This window comes from Aethalodelphis obliquidens, unplaced genomic scaffold (assembly GCF_003676395.1).
Source record: "Aethalodelphis obliquidens isolate GAN/ISIS:26980383/991018 unplaced genomic scaffold, ASM367639v1 scaffold1, whole genome shotgun sequence".
Classification (NCBI taxonomy): domain Eukaryota; kingdom Metazoa; phylum Chordata; class Mammalia; order Artiodactyla; family Delphinidae; genus Aethalodelphis; species Aethalodelphis obliquidens.
In genome coordinates, this window is record NW_020837945.1 from 13095336 (window position 1) to 13114511 (window position 19176).

At 36.0% G+C, this 19176-nt stretch overlaps 1 protein-coding gene across 4 annotated transcripts in view; it reads left to right on the top strand.

The window, feature by feature from the left end:
- The window catches only part of SCAF4 (SR-related CTD associated factor 4), a 57538-nt gene that overhangs the window by 12698 nt on the left and 25664 nt on the right, over nt 1-19176 (top strand). For 3 of the 4 annotated variants that reach the window (XM_027101339.1, XM_027101357.1, XM_027101348.1), the window contains exons 2-9: nt 8324-8407; nt 9313-9357; nt 10868-11029; nt 12188-12323; nt 12650-12789; nt 13408-13584; nt 18035-18258; nt 18613-18721. In XM_027101339.1, the coding sequence (XP_026957140.1) occupies nt 8324-8407; nt 9313-9357; nt 10868-11029; nt 12188-12323; nt 12650-12789; nt 13408-13584; nt 18035-18258; nt 18613-18721 (1077 nt within the window). The remainder of the gene's footprint in view (nt 1-8323; nt 8408-9312; nt 9358-10867; nt 11030-12187; nt 12324-12649; nt 12790-13407; nt 13585-18034; nt 18259-18612; nt 18722-19176) is intronic. The other variant, XM_027101342.1, reaches the window with a different exon arrangement.

A 19176-nucleotide genomic window follows, 5' to 3' on the forward strand; every position in this document is an offset into this window, starting at 1 on the left:
TATTACTATATTCTATTTTCATAAAGCACATAGAAACTTAAGTAGTTAACTTGAAAGTGGTTTCGTATTTAATATTAACAGTATATATTTGAACTTATATGTGTGTATTTTGTAAAGCATTTCTCTAAATTCTGGAACCAGGAGAAAAGTTTGTTTGTGGGAAAGTGTAGTAAGGTAAAGAAGTGTAGACCTAAGTATGAAAAATTTTAAAACTCTTTAAACTTGAGAATATTATTTGCAGGTTTGTTGTTTGTAAAAATATCTGGCTTGGAAACTTTAGAAGTGTGAAAAGTGACTTTTATGGAGAAATAAATAGAACTATTTTGTAGTGTTTAAGTCAAAGTAAAGACCCTGCTCTGTAGGAGCAGGAGAACAGTACAGTTTCTTTTTCTCATCTCTGTTTTAAAGAGCCATGTAAATTTGCTCTATTGTTAGGTATATTTTGTATTAATGCCAGACCTGTCTTGTCTCCAGACAGTCCTCTAAGCAAGTGGAAAATTGGTTAATTATTTGCGTTTCAAAGGATTTGACTCTCTGGAAAGTAAATAGAGTTTACATGGGAGTAAATCATATATCAGTAATTAAAAGGGATGCTTTCTTTAATGCACAGATGTCAAAAATATATTTAAGAAATTTTTCAGATTTGGGTTTTATGTGCATAGAGGCTTCAGTTATAAAGATTTAAAATGGCAAATTTTATTTTTAAGATTTTGTTTTAGCAATTTTGAAAAGTTGTATTAAAGGTTTACAAGGCATTGATTTAAACATAACTGTTAACTTCAAAGACACGATTTACTCCATGGACAGGTTGTACCTGATAATGATGATTCTGTATATTTTACAGTCAAGTTGGAGAAATGCATTTTTGTGTCTCAGACACAAAGTTTTTCATTGTTAATCCATGAATTTTAATTTTTTCATTTTAAAATTAATGCAAATTATGGGACTTCCCTGGTGGTCCAGTGGTAAAGAATCCACCTTCCAATGCAGGGGATGTGGGTTTGATCCCCAGTTGGGGAACTAATATCCCACATGCTGTGGGGCAACTCAGCCTGCGCGCCACAACTACTGAGCTCGCGCACCACAACGAAGATCCCGAGTGCTGCAACTAAGACCCGAAGCAGCCAAAAAAAATAAAGAAAATAAGTAAATTAAATAAATATTTTTTAAAAAGAATGAGAAATCACAACAAAATAAAAAAATGTTTAAAAATAAAGTTTATAAAAACAAAAGAATAAAATTAATGCAAATTAGGTAAACTTAAGCTAGAAAATAAGAAAGTATTCTACCAAATACCATTAACGTTTTACAGTATTTCAGTCTTTTTTTCCCTTCCACTTGTGTATGGAAACTTTATATATGGTTACCAGATCTTTTCAATAACATGAATTATCTTCTAATTTTAAAAGTCATCTTGGGAAATTTGGGAACATCTGATTATTTTAGATAAATTTCTAAAAGTGGAATTGTTGGTTTAAAAGATATGGACTTTTTTAGTTCTTTGCTTCATGCGAATCTACATTCATGACAGATAATTGAAGAACTGTATCTCATTGTCTTAATTTATACCTTTTTGACTACTGATAAGACTGAACATTTTTTTTCTGTATTAGTTTGGGGTTCTCTTTGTTAATTGAGTTACTCTCCTATGTACAGTTTTCAGTTTTATTTTCTCTCTTACTGTTTGTATGTGCTATTGATTAACTCATATGCAATATTCTGCTTTCAGGTAGAGTGGCATAATGATACTTGTCTAGCATGTGCTTGCAGCTCCCCTTTCCCTGTGTGCCCCACCTCTCTCCCCCCCCCCCCCCCCCACACACACGTTCCCCCCATCACATTAAATGCCCAGTATTAAGAGAGTATTACCTTTTGGTAAAGGCATAAGCTGAAATGCCAGGTAAGAAGGGACTGTAATTGTTCTAGCAGTAAGTGTTTTACGGAGCTATCTTCAGGCTATAATTAGATGGACAAAAAAGCATCTTTGTGGAGATGATGATTTTAAAAGATTTTTCCACTAAGTTTTGTTTTGTTAAATTTAATGTGTACTTTTTTTTTTTTTTTTTTTTTGCGGTACGCGGGCCTCTCACTATTGTGGCCTCCCGTTGCGGAGCACAGGCTCCGGACGCGCAGGCCCAGCGGCCATGGCTCACGGGCCCAACCGCTCCACGGCACGTGGGATCCTCCCGGACCCGGGCACGAACCTGCGTCCCCTGCATCGGCAGGCGGACTCTCAACCACTGCACCACCAGGGAAGCCCTAATGTGTACTTTTATAAAATATATTTTACAAGCAAACATTTAAGTTATGTTGGCTTTAACTCTTGATTTGGTTGAAGCCAGTGTATCAGATTTGATGAGTCAGATGAACGAAAGAGGAGGGAAGACTGTAGACTTGAACACTTTGATATCTTTATCTGTCAGAAGGGAGATTTGAGTACCAGCCTGTTACTGTGAGTGTATGTATTTCTGTTTGGAAGCATTCAAATTTTTTCCTGAAATTGAACTTTGTAATTATTAATAACAGGAGCTTAAGCCAGAATTTATCACCTTGGAGGTCATAATAGCAAAGGAAGGAGTACTAGATATAATCAGTATAATTCATTATAAAATAAAGTTAAGGAAAGCAAATACTTAAAAGTTTAAGTGGGGGGAAGGTAGGGGTAAGTATCCCATTGAAAGAGATTCTGTCTAGAGATATCTAGTCACTAGGAGCCAGAACAGATTCTCACAGGCCAAATTAAACATTTTTCTTTTGTAAAGTTTGTCTAGTGATGACTCTAAACCAAATATTTCAGAAAGATATTTGTCATGATTTCATCATGAATAAATTTTAAAAATACATAGGATGAGAGTATTGTTAAGTGAATTTTAGCTGACTGGCAGGGCCCAAGGAATATCACATAAGGTCATCCTACAAGTAGGTCCTGTTTTTAATATTTAAAAAACCATGGGGTTGGAGGAAGCCATATAAAGTAGTTTGTGAAATTTGCAAACTGATTGGAATAGCTGCTACACTGAAAACAGAAAATCATTTCCAGACTACCTAAGTAGATTGAAAGTACTGTCAGAAACCAACATAAAATCAACATGAAGATCTAGTTTTGATAAAGATTCCAGTGAAAACAGTCTGAGGGTTTCAGTTGATTATAAATGTGAGTTAATAATTAAGCAGTATTTTTAAAAAATAATAAATGATCTCCCCTACCCCAGGATGTCCATGTTCTGAATCCTAGAACCTGTGAATATGTTTCCTTACCTGGCAAAAGAGACTTTGCAGATGTGATTAAGGGTTTGAGTTGAGTTAATTATCCTGCATTATCTGGGTGAACCCAGTGTAACCCCAAGGGTCCTTCCTTGAGAGAGGCAGGAAAGTCAGAGAAAGTGCTCTGACAGTGGAAGCAGAGGTTAGGGAAGAGAGAAGATGCTATGCTGCCAGCTTTGAAGATGGAAGAAGCAGCTATGAGCCAAAGGAATTTATGCACACTTTGGCTAGAAAAGGCAAGAAATAGATTTTGACCTAGAGCACCCAGAACGAAGGCAGCCCTGCCAACACCTTGTTTTCAGACTAGTGAGATTCTTTTTTTAAAAACAAGGTACAGTTTTATTTATTTTTAAATTTATTTATTTTTGGCTGTGTTGGGTCTTTGTTGCTCCGTGCAGGCTTCCTCTAGTTACAGTGGGCGGGGGCTACTCTTCCTTGTGGTGCACGGGCTTCTCATTGCGGTGGCTTCTCGTTGCGGAGCATGGGCTCTAGGCGTGCAAGCTTCAGAAGTTTGGCACGCAGACTTAGTTGCTCCGCGGCATGTGGGATCTTCCCGGACCAAGGCTCGAACCCATGTCCCCTGCATTGGCAGGCAGATGCTTAAACACTGCGCCACCAGGGAAGTCTGGAGATTCTGACTTCCAAAAGTGTTGTTTTAAGCTAATGTGTTACTGCAGGAATAGGAAACTAATACAAAAGACAATCCACTAGATTCTACAGGAATATATCCGGGCTCTGTTTATTTTGGTTTATTATACTTGAAAGGAATTAGCCAGGATAGTCGGATCTAGGAATCATATCATTTGGCTAGTAGTTGAAGAAGATAAGAGAAAGGGAAACATGCTTAGTTATATTTATTTTATCACATGAGAAAGATCACTGTTGTTCTGTGCTCCAGAGGCAAAACTAGAACAGGAGAAGGAGGGAAGGTTATCAGAAGGGAGATTTGGGGTCAGTACAAAGAAGACTGCTGTAACCGTTGGGTAAGGTTAGTTATGAGTTATTAAGCCTGTGGACTAATATGGGACCTGCCGGGTGTATTGTGAAAGCAGTTCTGAATTTGGTATGAGTACTGGATTACATACTAAGGTGCTATACAGCTTTAAAACTCTTTGATACTACTGTATTTTCAGTATAGAGAAAATTTCTCTAAATTCAGTCAGCACTTGAATAGTAGATGTAATACAAAAAAGGTATTATGGTAAGCCATAACAAAAAATTAAACTCGAGGTGTGTGTCAGGATTCCCAGGGCATTATATACCTCTATTTACTGAGCCATTTATATGTCAGGTACTAGGCTAAGAGATTTATATACATTATCTCATTTAATCTTAACAGTCTTACGAGGTGAAGTGAGTGCTATTAATCCTTTTTTTCAGATTTCAGAAATCTTTGATATTTAGAAAAGGTTAACTAAACTTGTCAATGTTTATACTGTTAATAAATAGCAGAGTATCATGTTACTTTGACTAACCCCCAAACACTATGAATTCTACAGGTGTCATGGGCCAAATATGCTCCTTCCTTATCTTCTTTTGAAACTGTTCTTTATTGATATAAGGGATCCTTGTGAGTGATTCTTCATAATTTTTAGAATACTTTGTAAATCAGGCACCCAACAGAGCAGTGTTCATATTTAGTATTTTCTAATAGTTATTTAGCTGGTGACAGCAAAAAGACAAACTCATATCTGTTCCTGACAAGTATTTTTTTCTTACTAAGGCTTTCTAAGGAGGTTTTGTACCTTTTGGGTCCTACTGCTGCTATTATTTTATATAAGAGAATTGCATGGTTTTCTCTGGCTGCTTTGACACATTTGTTTTCTTTGACAGATTACATTAATTCTGAATGCAGATCTGTAATAACAGGGAGAACACTGCACCTAGTGATGTTTATTGGGCACTTGCCCTGTTGCAGATGATATACTAGTCGTTCATACACAAAAGCTAATTTATAACATTTGACTTTGCCAAATACCTTTAATTTCTGTTATTTTCCTGGTGTTCCTTTGTGCAACTCCCTTCTCTGTACCACATTGAAATATTTGGTATACCCTAGTTAATTATATCATCTTTGTTCTCGTCTTACTCATCCTCATGGCTTTGATTCTGTGACCTTTCAGTTTCTAGCAGAACCTCTTCTTTGTTCAAGATGCATTTTCCAGTCTGCTGATATCTCTACCTGAATATTCAGTAGGCATCCCAAATTAAATTCATTATGTCTTATCATTATCCCTGAATCAATACAGTATACATATAGACAGGCACAGATGCCTACTTGATATTTTGTCTGTGTTCCCCATCGTAGTTAATGGTCTCTGCATGTATTTAGTCAATAAGCAGCAATTGTATAAGGAGATGACTATGCTATTAAGGATTGTAAGCTTTAAAATCAACAAATTGTAGTCCAGACCCGTTCCCTGGGCATCATCCGAAAACAGATGCAATCCCTTTGGGTATCATCTCAAAATAGGTGTAACAATCTATGTTAATTGTTAATATGATTAAATGAGATAATGTACCACCAAAGGTAATTCTTCCTTATACATAAGCACTCAGTGTTGGTTCCCTCCTCTTTTCCTGAGTTGTGCCTTCTTTAGTGGAATAAACACCCTTCCTCTGTCTCTTAGATGGTAGCACTTGAATGCTCTCTTGCTGTTCTATTGCCTGTAGTCTGTATTTTAATTTTTTTAAATAAATTATGATTTAAGTATAAACTGTGGAACGTTTCATCAGAAGATACCACTGGTCTGTCTTCTGTGCTCAGTTGTCTGTTTTGTTTTGTTTTAATATGGGGAGTTCCCTACTGCGGAAATAATCAAGAAGTGCTATTTGGGACATTAAATGAATATTAGCTCTGGCTTAGGCTTCATTGAAATATGAGTCTCTTAAGCTTTTAATGGCCAGAGAAGTAGTTCTCACTGTTGCTTATTCTTTTTTTTTTTTTTTTTTTGGTGGCTGTGTTGGGTATTTGTTGCTGTGCGTGGGCTTTTTCTAGTTGCGGCAAGCAGGGGCTACTCTTCGTTTTGGTGCTCGGGCTTCTCACTGCGGTGGTTTCTCTTGTTGTGGAGCACGGGCTCTAGGCCCGTGGGCTTCAGTAGTTGTGGCACGTGGGCTCAGTAGTTGTGGCTCGCAGGCTCAGTAGTTGTGGTGCATGGGCTTATTAGCTGCTCTGCGGCATGTGGGATCTTCCCAGACCAGGGATTGAACCCATGTCCCCTGCACTGGCAGGCGGATTCTTAACCACTGTGCCACCAGGGAAGTCCCACTGTTGCTTATTCTTAAGATCCATGTGTAAACTTTTTTGTCTCCCCTTTCTCTGCTTTAAGGTCCAGAGAAGGAAATAGAACTACGGTAATAAACAACTGTCTTAATAACTTTTATAACTTAGAAATGGGCAGAACATGCCCTTTTATAAAATGTGTGCTGTATATTTCATGCAGTGTTGATATTTTTCAGTTTGTGTTGAAGTTGAAATATTTTAAATCATTTCGTATTTTCTCATTAGTTTTTATAGTTTCAAAGATTATTGTCTCCTTTCTAATTGTTTTTCAATTAGTGAGCTTTTATTCTCAAGGAGAATTTTAATTATGTTGGTAAATAAAATGATAAAGAATGACCTTATTTACTTAATCTCTTTTTAAAAAATGAATTTCTGTGTTAATATCTTTGTGTTTTTCCCATTTTCTGTATCTTAGTATTATTTATGGAAAAATTCTGCTTTTCTCTGCTTAGGCAGGGTATGTATCTGGTTCTTATATTGAGTATATCTTTCATTGCGTACTTTTTCTAAAAATTACTGTTACCGTTGTCTGTAGTCCATTGTGTCTGTAGTTTTGAAAAGCTGTGAAAATTCTGTTGCCAGGGAATTTAAGGTATGTTGCTAGGTAGGGCTATTTATTCTGGGAAAGGAGACTTTTGTTCTTTAGGGTAGCCTCTTAGTAGTGGTCTAGTAAAGATGGTCTATGTCTTAGGGGTTCCATATTTGAAATACCAACATTAATTAGAAAGAAATGGAAACATGGTTCATATAAGGTTGATAATGCTCAGGAAGCCCTGAAACTTATTTCAAGATGTATTTTTAGAAGAGTATGTGTGTGTCTATGATTAAAACAAAACAAAAACAAGAATTTAAGAAACTAGATATAAGCTTAATGTCTTTTATCTTTGTAACCCTCTATGGGCTATCATTATATCTTGGTTGGATTTAAACTTCAGGGGGAAGGAGTATGCATGTGTGGTTAAGTCTCCTGTGAGCACCTGATTGCTGGATTTACTGTAGTGAGATTTGTTAAATATGGTGTCATTTTTATTCCTGACTAAATCAAGAAATTGTGAATTCAGGCTTTATAATGGCATGTTAAATTTCTTGCCTGATGTAATACATGTGTTTCTCCAAATGAACATTAGAATTATTTGAAGTTCTCCAAAATCTCAATGAGGTTTGGAATGAAATATTAAATATTGAGTCACAGTATTGCCATTTTCAGTACAGGAACATGGTGTGTTTGTTTCCATTCAAATCATTTTTGAGTTCTCCAGCAAAGTTCTGTAATTTTTTCTGTTACAGATTTTGTAAATATTTTACCTTTTTCCCCCTCTTTTGCTACTTTTAATATGATTTTTTCCCATTGTATTTTCGAAGTGGTGATGCCAGTATGTAGGAAAGCTCTTGTTTTTCTTTACTAGACGAATTATTAAACTTAGTTCCAAAAATTTATTAGTCTTTTTTTTTTTTTTTTTTTTTTTTGCGGTACACGGGCCTCTCACTGTTGTGGCCTCTCCCGTTGCGGAGCACAGGCTCCGGATGCGCAGGCTCAGCGGCCATGGCTCAGGGGCCCAGCCGCTCCGTGGCATGTGGGATCTTCCCGGACCGGGGCACGAACCCGTGTCCCCTGCATCGGCAGGTGGACTCTCAACCACTGCACCACCAGGGAAGCCCCCAAAATTTATTATTCTTTTAGTTAATATATTACAAATATATTTGTAGAACTGAAGGATTAACCTCCAATTTTACTTGTAATTAAAACATTTTTTTCCTCTTTTTCTGTTTTTTAAGCTCTTTTCACTTATGGATATGAAGCCTCCCATCTCTCGAGCCAAGATGATTCTCATCACGAAAGCTGCTATTAAAGCTATTAAGGTAAGCGTAAAAGAAATGTATTTAATTTGGAAAATGTTTTTGAAATTTTGAAAATGTTATTGTTAAATGTGAGAATTCATCTTGTGAATTAGTTCAGGCCTGAATCGAAGAACACTTACCAGGTTTTGCTGAAAGTACATAATAATACAGTATGGTGCATCTACGTTGTAACATATTATTTCAAAACCTGTTTTGTTGTTAATATTTTCCCTTTATATTTTTTAGCTTTACTGAGGTATAATTGACAAATTCAGTAATATAATGTAATAGAACACGATTTGATACACATGTACATTGTGAAATGATTACCTCAGTTAAGCCAATTGACACGTCCATCACCTCACATAATTGCCTTTTTGTGTGTGGTGCTAAAAAAAGTTGAACTCATTGAAGTAGAGAGTAGAATGGCAGAGGGTTTTTTGTTTGTTTTGTTTTGTTTTGTTTTCATTTAATTCTTATCATAAATCAGTGGAGTATTAGCTTCATTTTTATTTAAAAACCTTGGACTTCATGAAATTAAATGTCTTACCCAGTCACACCTTGAATAAGTGAGTCTCTTTAAAAACTGCATTATTTAGTTCCAGTTCCATTGTTCTTAGCCCTCTCATAAAGTTCCTTAATAAACTACTTTATGAAGATTCACTGATTAAAAATCTAAGAAAAGGACCTTGTGTTTGGGGGAATTTTTGTAGTTTTCTGTTTTAGTTTGTAGTTTCATTATGATGTGTTAAGATTTTTTCAGTTGTTGACTATGGGTTGACTATGGATTATTTCCCATGTTTTTTCAGTATCATCTTGGGAATTAATTCAAATTGTGCAAATTTCAAGATTTTTAAGTATTTTCTAATTACAAGGAATGTAGAAGTATGTAAACTGGATAATGATTTTCTTTTCATTCTTTTCAGCTTTATAAGCATGTAGTTCAAATAGTGGAAAAGTTCATCAAAAAGGTAACTATCCATTTATTTATTACCTCATTTTAGTTGTGATCAGTATTTGTAATTTACTTTGTAAATAGTAATTTGGATAATTGCTTCTAAAGCCACTCTACAGAAAAGTTGTCACTAGAAGTTCTTTTTAATCACTAGAGTTTTTTTTTTTTTCTAACAAAACAAAAATTTATAGCAGTACTGTTTGAGCACTTACTATGAGGTAGGATTCAACAACAGTTTCTTCTCTACTGAACAGGACTCTTCCTTGAGCCTGATGTGCTTTCTCTCCCCTTTGCCCTGTCTGCTCTGTTGACATTTAACTCATCTTGGAGTACTTCAAATGAAATCACTTCTTAAAGTTTTTCCAACTTTCCCCTGCTCCCGTCATAATTAAACAGTTTTTCACTTCTACGATTATATGGTGTGATTAGCACACGTCTTTCTCAGTAAAGGACTGAGAACGGAGGCTTACTTAGATATCCTTGTCTTCTCCCCCAACCTGGAGCTATGCCATGTAGTACACTCTAATAAATGTGTGTGGGAGTGTCTCTGGTCCATGGCCATTTAATACTGGCTGTGAGATAGGAGTTAGAGCTCCAACAGACTAAAAAGTATAGTCAATAGAGGTTTTTATAGTAGCAAATCAAAGTACCAGTAAATAAAACGGAAAAATAATTAAAATTACCTATATGCCACCACCCCAGTTATGATGAATATTTACTCATGTTTTAGTATGTACATTTATAAAAGGAAAATGAAGACATAGGCTGATGGATAACCTGCTTTTCCCACGGAATTTATTATAAACATCTGCAAAGTATTCTAACATACGATTGTTTTTCACGATTTACTAAGCCAGTTCCCTATTACTGGCCATTTCACTTCAGTGGCTAGCCTTGTGGAAAAAATTCAGAGGCATCTTAATTGTTTTCCTTAGGATAAATTTCTAGAAATAGACTTGATGGATCAAATAAGGCTTTACTTTTATTGCTAAATCTTTTGTAAAGGTTGTACCACCAGAAATGTGTGCAGGTGTCTGTCTATTCATTTTACCTTGTCAATTTGAAAGGCCAAAAATGACCTCTCCTTTCAGTTTTTGTTTCTCTGGTACTGTACTTTAATAGAATTGAAATTGATATGTTGTTAAAATGATCTCCTTGATAATTTTAAAAGGTAAAAATTATTTTTTTGAGCAGGATGAATTACAGCAGAGATTTATCCATAATAAGTGGATTTGTATGGAGGTGGCTTAGGGATTGGTAAAGTCATGTTGATTCTGGGAAGTTGTGTGTGGGGAGACAGAGGGATCAGAGAAAAGTGAAATATTGGGGGTCTGAAGTATCAAGAGAATGGCAATTCTGTACAGACCTGTGGGAAATTTGACAAGCTAGCCAGTGAGAACTAAACATTCAAGTAGTTTCTAAATAGAAGTAATTCTTGGATATATAGTTTCATGAAAGTGAGATTAATGGGTGTCAAATTGTGATTTGCTTTTCCTGTATTGAATTTACATCTTTAATCTTTGTAGTGTAAACCAGAATACAAGGTTCCGGGATTATATGTAATCGACTCAATTGTGAGACAGTCTCGTCATCAGTTTGGAACTGATAAAGATGTTTTTGGGCCAAGATTCTCTAAAAACATAACTGCCACATTCCAATATTTGTATCTTTGTCCATCTGAAGATAAGGTAGAGTTTATAATTTTTAAATTAAGCTTGTATTCTTGTTTTGGTTTTGTTTTTGTATCTACTTAAATCTATTTAAATGTATATTAGATATTTAAAGCCTACTGTATTACTAGAAAGATAATCATGAACTTGAAACAAAACCCAGTTTTTTCTATAGTAGTCATATCTGTTTTCTTGGGAAGTCCTTCAGGAATGTTGTACTGTTGAAATATAAAAGGAGCACAGTCTTGCTTTAAGAAGACATTGTTGGAAAGATTTCTTGTGGTTGAATGGTAAAGAAATTCTGCAAGTAGAGGAGAGCAGTGCTTATCTCAGATTGTTGCTTATTCCAAAAGGAAGGGACCAATAATTGATGGCTTTCCCCAGCATATGGAGCTGCTAGAATGTAAATGGTATTCATTAGCAATCAGACTACAGTATTTAATTCCTCACATTTATAGCTGGTTTTACTATGTACTATAAAAAGATAGAAGAACATTATAGACAGAAAACTAGACTCCAGTAGGTGGGAGAAATGCACTGGTAGACTCAGAAAAATGAAGACTGGAGACTACAATAAACGGCATATAAATTTGAGTGTTATGGATTCTGTATATTCTTGAAGGAATGCTCTTGTGGGGAAAATATACAAGAGAAAAGAAGATCATTCCATGAGTAGGAAATAAGAGTTACAACCATGAATAACACGTTTTCTCTGGATCTCCTTCATATTTACTAGTCCACAAAACAATTTACCTAACAATTACAGGCCAATAATTGTCTTAAATATTTTAACTGTTATAGTCATCCCGGGAAATTCTTCACTTCTGTAAGATAAATGGTTGTTTCTTTGTACTCATAAGTAAAATATAATGGAAACTTCAGATACATTTTTAAGTATTATAATGCATTTCTTTTGATCCTCTAGGTTATATTTCTTTTCTCTTTCTTTCCGCCCTTCTGTTTCTTACTCTAGATTGCACTACTGAAGAAAGGTCAGTTAGTGTAGTTTAACCAGGTTGTAATTCTGATGATAGATTTTTTTCTGTTTATGAAAACAGATATAGCATGGAAATATTAGCCTGGGGTGGTTTTTTTTTCCTCCTCTTTTTATAAGAGGTATAATAAATTATTTATGCAAATATTTATTGTATATTTATGTTTTCTCACACATAACAGAGTAAAATAGTTCGTGTGCTGAACCTTTGGCAAAAAAATGGAGTATTCAAAATTGAAATCATTCAACCGCTTTTGGACATGGCAGCAGGAACCAGTAATGCCGCCCCAGTAACAGAAAATGTTACTAATAATGAAGGTATGGCAGATGTATCTGTGAGCTTAGAAGATGGTATAATTTTTTGTGCATGAAGTGTTCGGAGTCTGTTTATAGTGATGGAAGTTTTCTATAAGAAGGAAACTTGAGTTTACATCTTAGAAGGTATAGTTTTCTTCCCATAATTCTTATTTCTAATAAAAGTATTCAGTGCTTGTTACCATATAGGCTGTATTACCATAATCTGTATTTTTTACTCTATGTTAAAGTGAATGCAGTATTATTTTAGTAAAGAAGCTTAATGGAGATTAAAAGGAATATTTATGAGTTAAAGTTTACCGAGTGCTTAATGATCTTTTCTTTTTTAGGTTCACCTCCACCTCCAGTTAAAGTTTCTTCTGAACCCTCACAAGCCACTACAAACTCCATACCAACTGTACCACAGTTGCCCAGCTCTGATGCTTTTGCTGCTGTGGCCCAACTGTTTCAGACAACTCAAGGTCAACAGGTAAACTGCCTATCCAAAGATTAAATTGTTTGCAGTTAGGTACTGTTGTCAGTTCTTATTTTTCATTCCTAGTTAATGAGCACATTGTGGGGAGGAAATATTTCTACTTTTCAAATAGAAAGGCCTTTACTAGGAAGGGAAGGGATACTACATAGGGATAATAGGGGAAATGTGGGAAACAAGGGAACAGCACACTGAGAAATAGCAGTACCCCTTTGGAGAGAACTGCAGAACCGCTGAGTGGTGGTATTGTTGCTCACAATTCTAGCATTTCCAGATTTCAAAATTATTTGGATTGGTGGAGATGATTTTTTTTACACTTTTTTAGAAAACATATTTACCTTGTTCACAATTCAGTGTATTTTCTCTTTTCTCTGACCATCATTTTCTACTGTTGGGGTATCAGCATACATTTTTAACCTTAAGTGACACATCTTATATCCCTGATACATTCATTCACAATAAACGTAACCATTATTAAAAGGTTGGTTCCTTTTTCCAGTTTACTCTGTGCCTATGCTATTTTGAGTCACCATTAAGGTTTTTTTTTAGTAAATTAACTTTTGATACTGTGATTATACTTTATTATGTGGTTTATCAGTCTTCCCATTCTTTAAGCTTCAGCAGATCCTTCAGACTTTTCAACAGCCTCCAAAACCACAGTCTCCCGCCATTGACAATGCTGTGATGGCTCAGGTTCAGGCTATCACAGCTCAGTTAAAGACAGCTCCTACACAACCACCTGAACAAAAAGCTGCTTTCCCCCAACCTGAACAAAAAACTGCATTTGACAAGGTATGCTTCTCTCACATAACCCACCCCATTGTTTACATCACTCAACTTGGAATGTGGAAGTTACCCCTTCTCTAGCTTCTCTGGCTTGTTCATTTTGTTGTTTTGTAATTTGAGGGATTTTCCCCCTCGACATCAAAACATTGATTATTATTCCTGGTTAAAAATCTAATATATACTCATTGCACAATTTTCAATATAAAGGAAAAGTAAACAGTGTAAAGGAAAGTAAACAGGGGAACATTCACCATTAACCCCCATACGTGAAGGTAACTACTGTAACATTTTCTGTGTATCTTTTCAGAATTAATTTCCTGGATATATGCTTTTCTTTTTTGGTCATTATATATGTGTGTGCATATATAAAAATGTGTGTTTTTAGTATATATATACACATATATATACATACACACTGTTTTTAACTTGCTTGTTTTGACATTAATCCTCTTGTCTCTTTGTTGTTGTTAAGGTTAATAGATGTAAATCTACACATTTACTGAGTGCTTATTAGGAGTATTCCATTACATAGAGACATCACAATTTAGCCATTCCCCTATTGATAGACATTTAAGTTGCTTTCTGTTTTCTGCTGTTAAAAACATTAGTTACCATATCTATAATATGAGGGTTTGGGTTGGTTGAGTGTCTTCCAACTTCTCTGTTGGGCCTTCATTATGTTTAAGGAGCTGCCACTAAGGATATAGATGTGCTGGATATGCCTAGCTTAGAGCTTCCTGTTGAAATGTTAGCCCAGACAACTCCACTCTTGTCTGTTTATGTCATGTCTATTTACTGGATTTATGACTATATACAGTTTCATCTCATTTTACAAGTTGCAGTGCAAAAACCACAAAAGTTTGAAAATCCTAGAACGAAGTATCTTTCAATCATCTCTAAAATTTTTGATTCTTTCTAACATTCTAAGATACAAAACTTTATTGCTGGTAGTCCAAATTAAGAATCCATATGATAATTACTGCTTGTTATTCTAGTACAAAAGAAGTACATGCTTTTAGGGAAAAAATTGCAAATAATACAGAAAGTTCTAAAGTAGAAAGGGAAATCAGTTCCACTCTGCTTTGAACAGAGTTGTGTATGTTCCCATCCATATGTGAACATAAATTGTTATGTATTGTGGTTTTGTTTTTTAGTCTTCTGTGTTGTGTTGTGATTAGGAAAACTCTCTGAACTTGTATTAAAAATTCTCTTTCTTCTAGTAGTTTTATATTTTTGTTTTTCATGTTTGTCTTAATCTATCGAGAACCTATTTTAGAATATGGTTCAAGATAGTTAAATCTTTGTTTTGGAAATAGCCAATTCTCACAATTTTTGTCATACATTTAATTCCCATTTGTTTCTGTGTCTGTCTTTGGACACTGTTCTGTCCCACTAATATCTTTGTTTATTTCTGCAACATAACAGTTTAAACACTTGCAACTTGTATTTCATTTCTAGATGTGTTCTCTGCCCTTACTCTTTTTCAGGCATTCTTTGGCTATTCTTGGGCATATGTGTTAGGGTTCTCCAGAGAAGCAGAACCAGTTATACACAGAGACACACAAAGGGGAGAAAGGGAGGGATTTTCTTTAAGGAATTGGCCCACACAGTTGTTGAGGCTGGCAAATTTGAAATTTGTAGGTCAGAGTGGCAGGCTGGAAATTCAGGTAAGAGTTAATGCTGCAGTCTTGAGTCTGAATTCTGCAAGGCAAGGTTTTCATGTTGCTGTCTTGAGAATGCCTTTTTTGGGAAACCTAAACCTAAGTCCTTGCTCTTAAGGCCTTTGATTGGTTGAGGCACAGCCACATTATAGAGTGTATTTCTTTATTCATAGTCTACTAATTTAAATGTTAATCACTTTTTTTTCCCTTGCTGCACCATGCAGCTTATGGGACCTTAGTACCCAACTAGGGATTGAACCCAGGCCCTGAGAACACAGAGTCCTAACCACTGGACCGCCAGGGAATTCCCAATGTTTTCTTTGTTTTGTTTTGTTTTGTTTGTTTGTTTTTGGCCATGCACATGTGGTTTGTGGGGATCCCCGACCACGGATTGAACCTGGGCCCATGGCAGTGAAAGGGCAGGTCCCAACCATTGGACCACCAGGGAATAATTCCCTGTTAATCACATTTTTAAAATACCTTCACAGCAACATCTATATTAATTCTCCCGTTGCAGAGCACAGGCTCCGGACACGCAGGCTCAGTGGCCATGGCTCACAGGCCCAGCCGCTCCGCGGCACGTGGGATCTTCCCGGTCCGGGGCACCAGCAGGCGGACTCTCAACCACTGCGCCACCAGGGAAGCCCTATATTAATCTTTGACCAAACAACTGGGCACCATAACCTGGCCAAGTTAACACATATAATTGATCATCACAGCATACTTTACCAGATGAACTTTAGCATAAATTTTTATGAATTTATAGGTTAATTTAACAAGTACTGATAATTTCTTACACAGAATCTCAATTTATTAGATTTTTAATATGTCATACATTTCTTGTGTCATTTATTCTTAGATGTTTACTCATTTTTCATGTTTAGTGTTTCATAACACTTTCGTTTAGTTAATAATGCCATACAGGAAAACTACTGATTTTTATTTTATGTTGTAAATTATCATGGTATTAGAAGCTTAGTTTTCTAGTTGTTCTCTTAGATTTTCTAGGCTACTAAATTTGACTTTTCCCATTCAACATCTAGGCCTGTTTCTTTTTCTTTTCTTACTGTTCTGGTGGCTAGGACTTCCAAAAAAGAAATGTTGAGTAATAGCAGTGCTACTGACATGCTTGTTTTGTTGTTAATTTGAATTACAACTAATTCCTCTAGTGTTTTATCTTAAGTGGGTTGGCCAATGTTTGTTAGTTATATTAAGTTTAGAAAAAGGAATTCTGTGCTTTTCCTTTGACTGTAAAGGTCTATTTTAAGCTAGTCAGACAGCTGACTGGGAACAGTTTTTCTATTTTGGCTGCTTCATAGATCTTCAGTTTCCTAAAAAGCAACAGAAATGTCTTTAGATAGTAGAGATCTCAGTTTAATTTTTTAATTGCTTCAAATCTTCTCCCAAGTAATAGGTATAAATCGTAAAACTTTAAGGAACATGTGTATATGCGATAAACTGCAAAGATCATAGGCTTTGTGGTTTTTTTGTAGACAGTTTAGACCCAGGTTTTAATTTTGGCTCCTGTCATTGACTCTATCTTGATGTTGAGTTAGTATTCACTGTGTACCACTGTAAAAGAGCTATGGTAGTACCTATATTTTTTTATTGCCATGAGGGTTAAGTAAGCTAACGTGCGTAAAGCAGCAAGGTGCCTGGGCCATGTTACATCGCTCTGTTACAAGAACTTTTAGTCACGTGGCCTAGAATTATGAAGAAAGAAACAGAAGTGTTGTCCAAGAAGGGGACTTCCTTTCCTAATTTAAAAATCTGTTGTCCAATAAAGTAGAACCAGAATTTCCAGGCAGAACTATCACAGAACAATACAAATTTAGGAATTTGAGGTTGGAAATCCATGAGCAGGAAGGGCACAGCCTGAGAGAAATGACAGCCTTGTTGGATGCCAGAGACTGAGGGCTTTGAGGTAGAAAAGACCATTGTCCACATCCTAATTGTACCTGTATTAACTGTACAGTCTTGGTCATGTTTCTTAATTACCCGAGCCTTAGTCTCCTTGTCTGTAAGAAGAAGAAGCTATATGTACGTTGCATGTTTCTTTTGATGATGAAATATTGTGTATAATCTATCAAAACACAATAGTGGTTGCATTACTTTCATTCCTTCTTTTCTGAGTAAATGTAACCATATTTTTAAACGGCTCTTCTTCTAGACACGTGATCCTGTGAAGTGCACTGATTGGTTTTTTTGATTTTTTGTTTTTTTTTTAATGAAGGTTTCTGGTAATCTAAGGTGGGTTGTGAAGTTTTAAGAAAGAAGCAAGTGCACAGGTAGACTTTGCGGCCCTGTCTGTGCCATTCTCTTTTTTATTTTTCATATTCTCGATCAAGCAGCATATGGACATTTTTCTGTAGGCATTTATAATGATTGGATAAGATGGTCTTTCTTTCTGTACATTTTACAAAGCCGACTGAAAATGTGTACCCATTTTCATATGTGCAAAGTTCCAAAAGTTTTTAGTCTAGGAAAATGAATGGGTAAAATCTTTCTATCACTAAATTAGTTATAAAATCATATAGAAAATAGTCAAAAAGAAAACACTGTACTTAGAATTGGGGAAGAAAAACAGAATTTTTTAAAGTGTCTTTTCAAAATGGCATTTGTGTAAAGATTGTCTGTGAACTAGGGTCCTAAGAGGCATGTGGGAAGGTGAAATTGTACATGACAGCATTGCGGGATTATAGATGGTGGTAAATATCTGTTTTTATAAAGTTTTTTGTTCAGTGAATCACAGTCTGAATTTTAAAATGGAAAATTGACATACACACCTATTCCAGAAGCTACTTGATAGATTTGATTACGATGATGAGCCGGAAGCTGTGGAAGAATCGAAGAAGGAAGATGCTGCGGCCGCTGCTGCCGCCGCCGCCGCCGCTGCTGCGACCGCCGCTGCCGCCGCCGCCGCCACCACAGCACCTGCTGCTGCTGTTGCGCCCCCTGCATCTGCTGCTGCTGTACCTTCTGTTGCTGCGACTGCTGCTTCTCCTCCACAGGCACCCTTGTGAGTTGCTTTCTTTTGATTCCTCAGCAGATAGAGATTTGGTAGTCATAATAAGGCATAATGCAAGTAACAGTTAATAACGAAATCATTTTTCATATAGTCTTTTAAAATTCTTTTTTTAAATTGTGGTATTTGGAGTTTTCTTCTGAATGGAGAGGAGATCCTGTCAGATTTACAATTAAAAATGACTTTTGGGGAAAATGCTGTGTTTAAGTTAATACAGGCAAATATATGATTCAGTAAAGTGTTGATTATTAATAACTCCTGAACAGCATTCTTTAAGTTTCTGTAGTATAAATGTGGCTAAGATTCATGTGTTTTCGAATGGGTGAAAAGACTACTCATCTTTTTTAGTGGATTTCCTGGAGATGGCATGCAGCAACCAGCATATACCCAGCACCAAAACATGGATCAGTTTCAACCTCGAATGATGGCAATACAGCAGGATCCAGTGCACCATCAGGTAGAGGCATTTTTCTTATAGCTGAGTTTTAATAACTGAAGATCTATTCATTAGAGCATATGGGTTGCACTTCCCAGACCACTGTTACTTAGCTGTGTGCATGGCTAAATACTATAGCTACAGTAAAAGCTGTTGAGTACATAACTGATTTGAGTTGCTTTTGCTTTAATTAAAACAAGGATGCTAAACATTACATGCTGATAATTTAATAGGCATTTTTGTTTAAATAATTTAGAGAGAGATTGTGGTTCTATTTCAGGGAACTGGCCTGTTTAGTTATACAGCTATTCCCCTTGTGAGAAGCCTTTTTTTCTTTTTTTTTTTTTCTTTTTTTTTTTTTTTTTGCGGTACGCGGGCCTCTCACCGTTGTGGCCTCTCCCGTTGCGGAGCACAGGCTCCGGACATGCAGGCTCAGCGGCCATGGCTCACGGGCCCAGCTGCTCCGCGGCATGTGG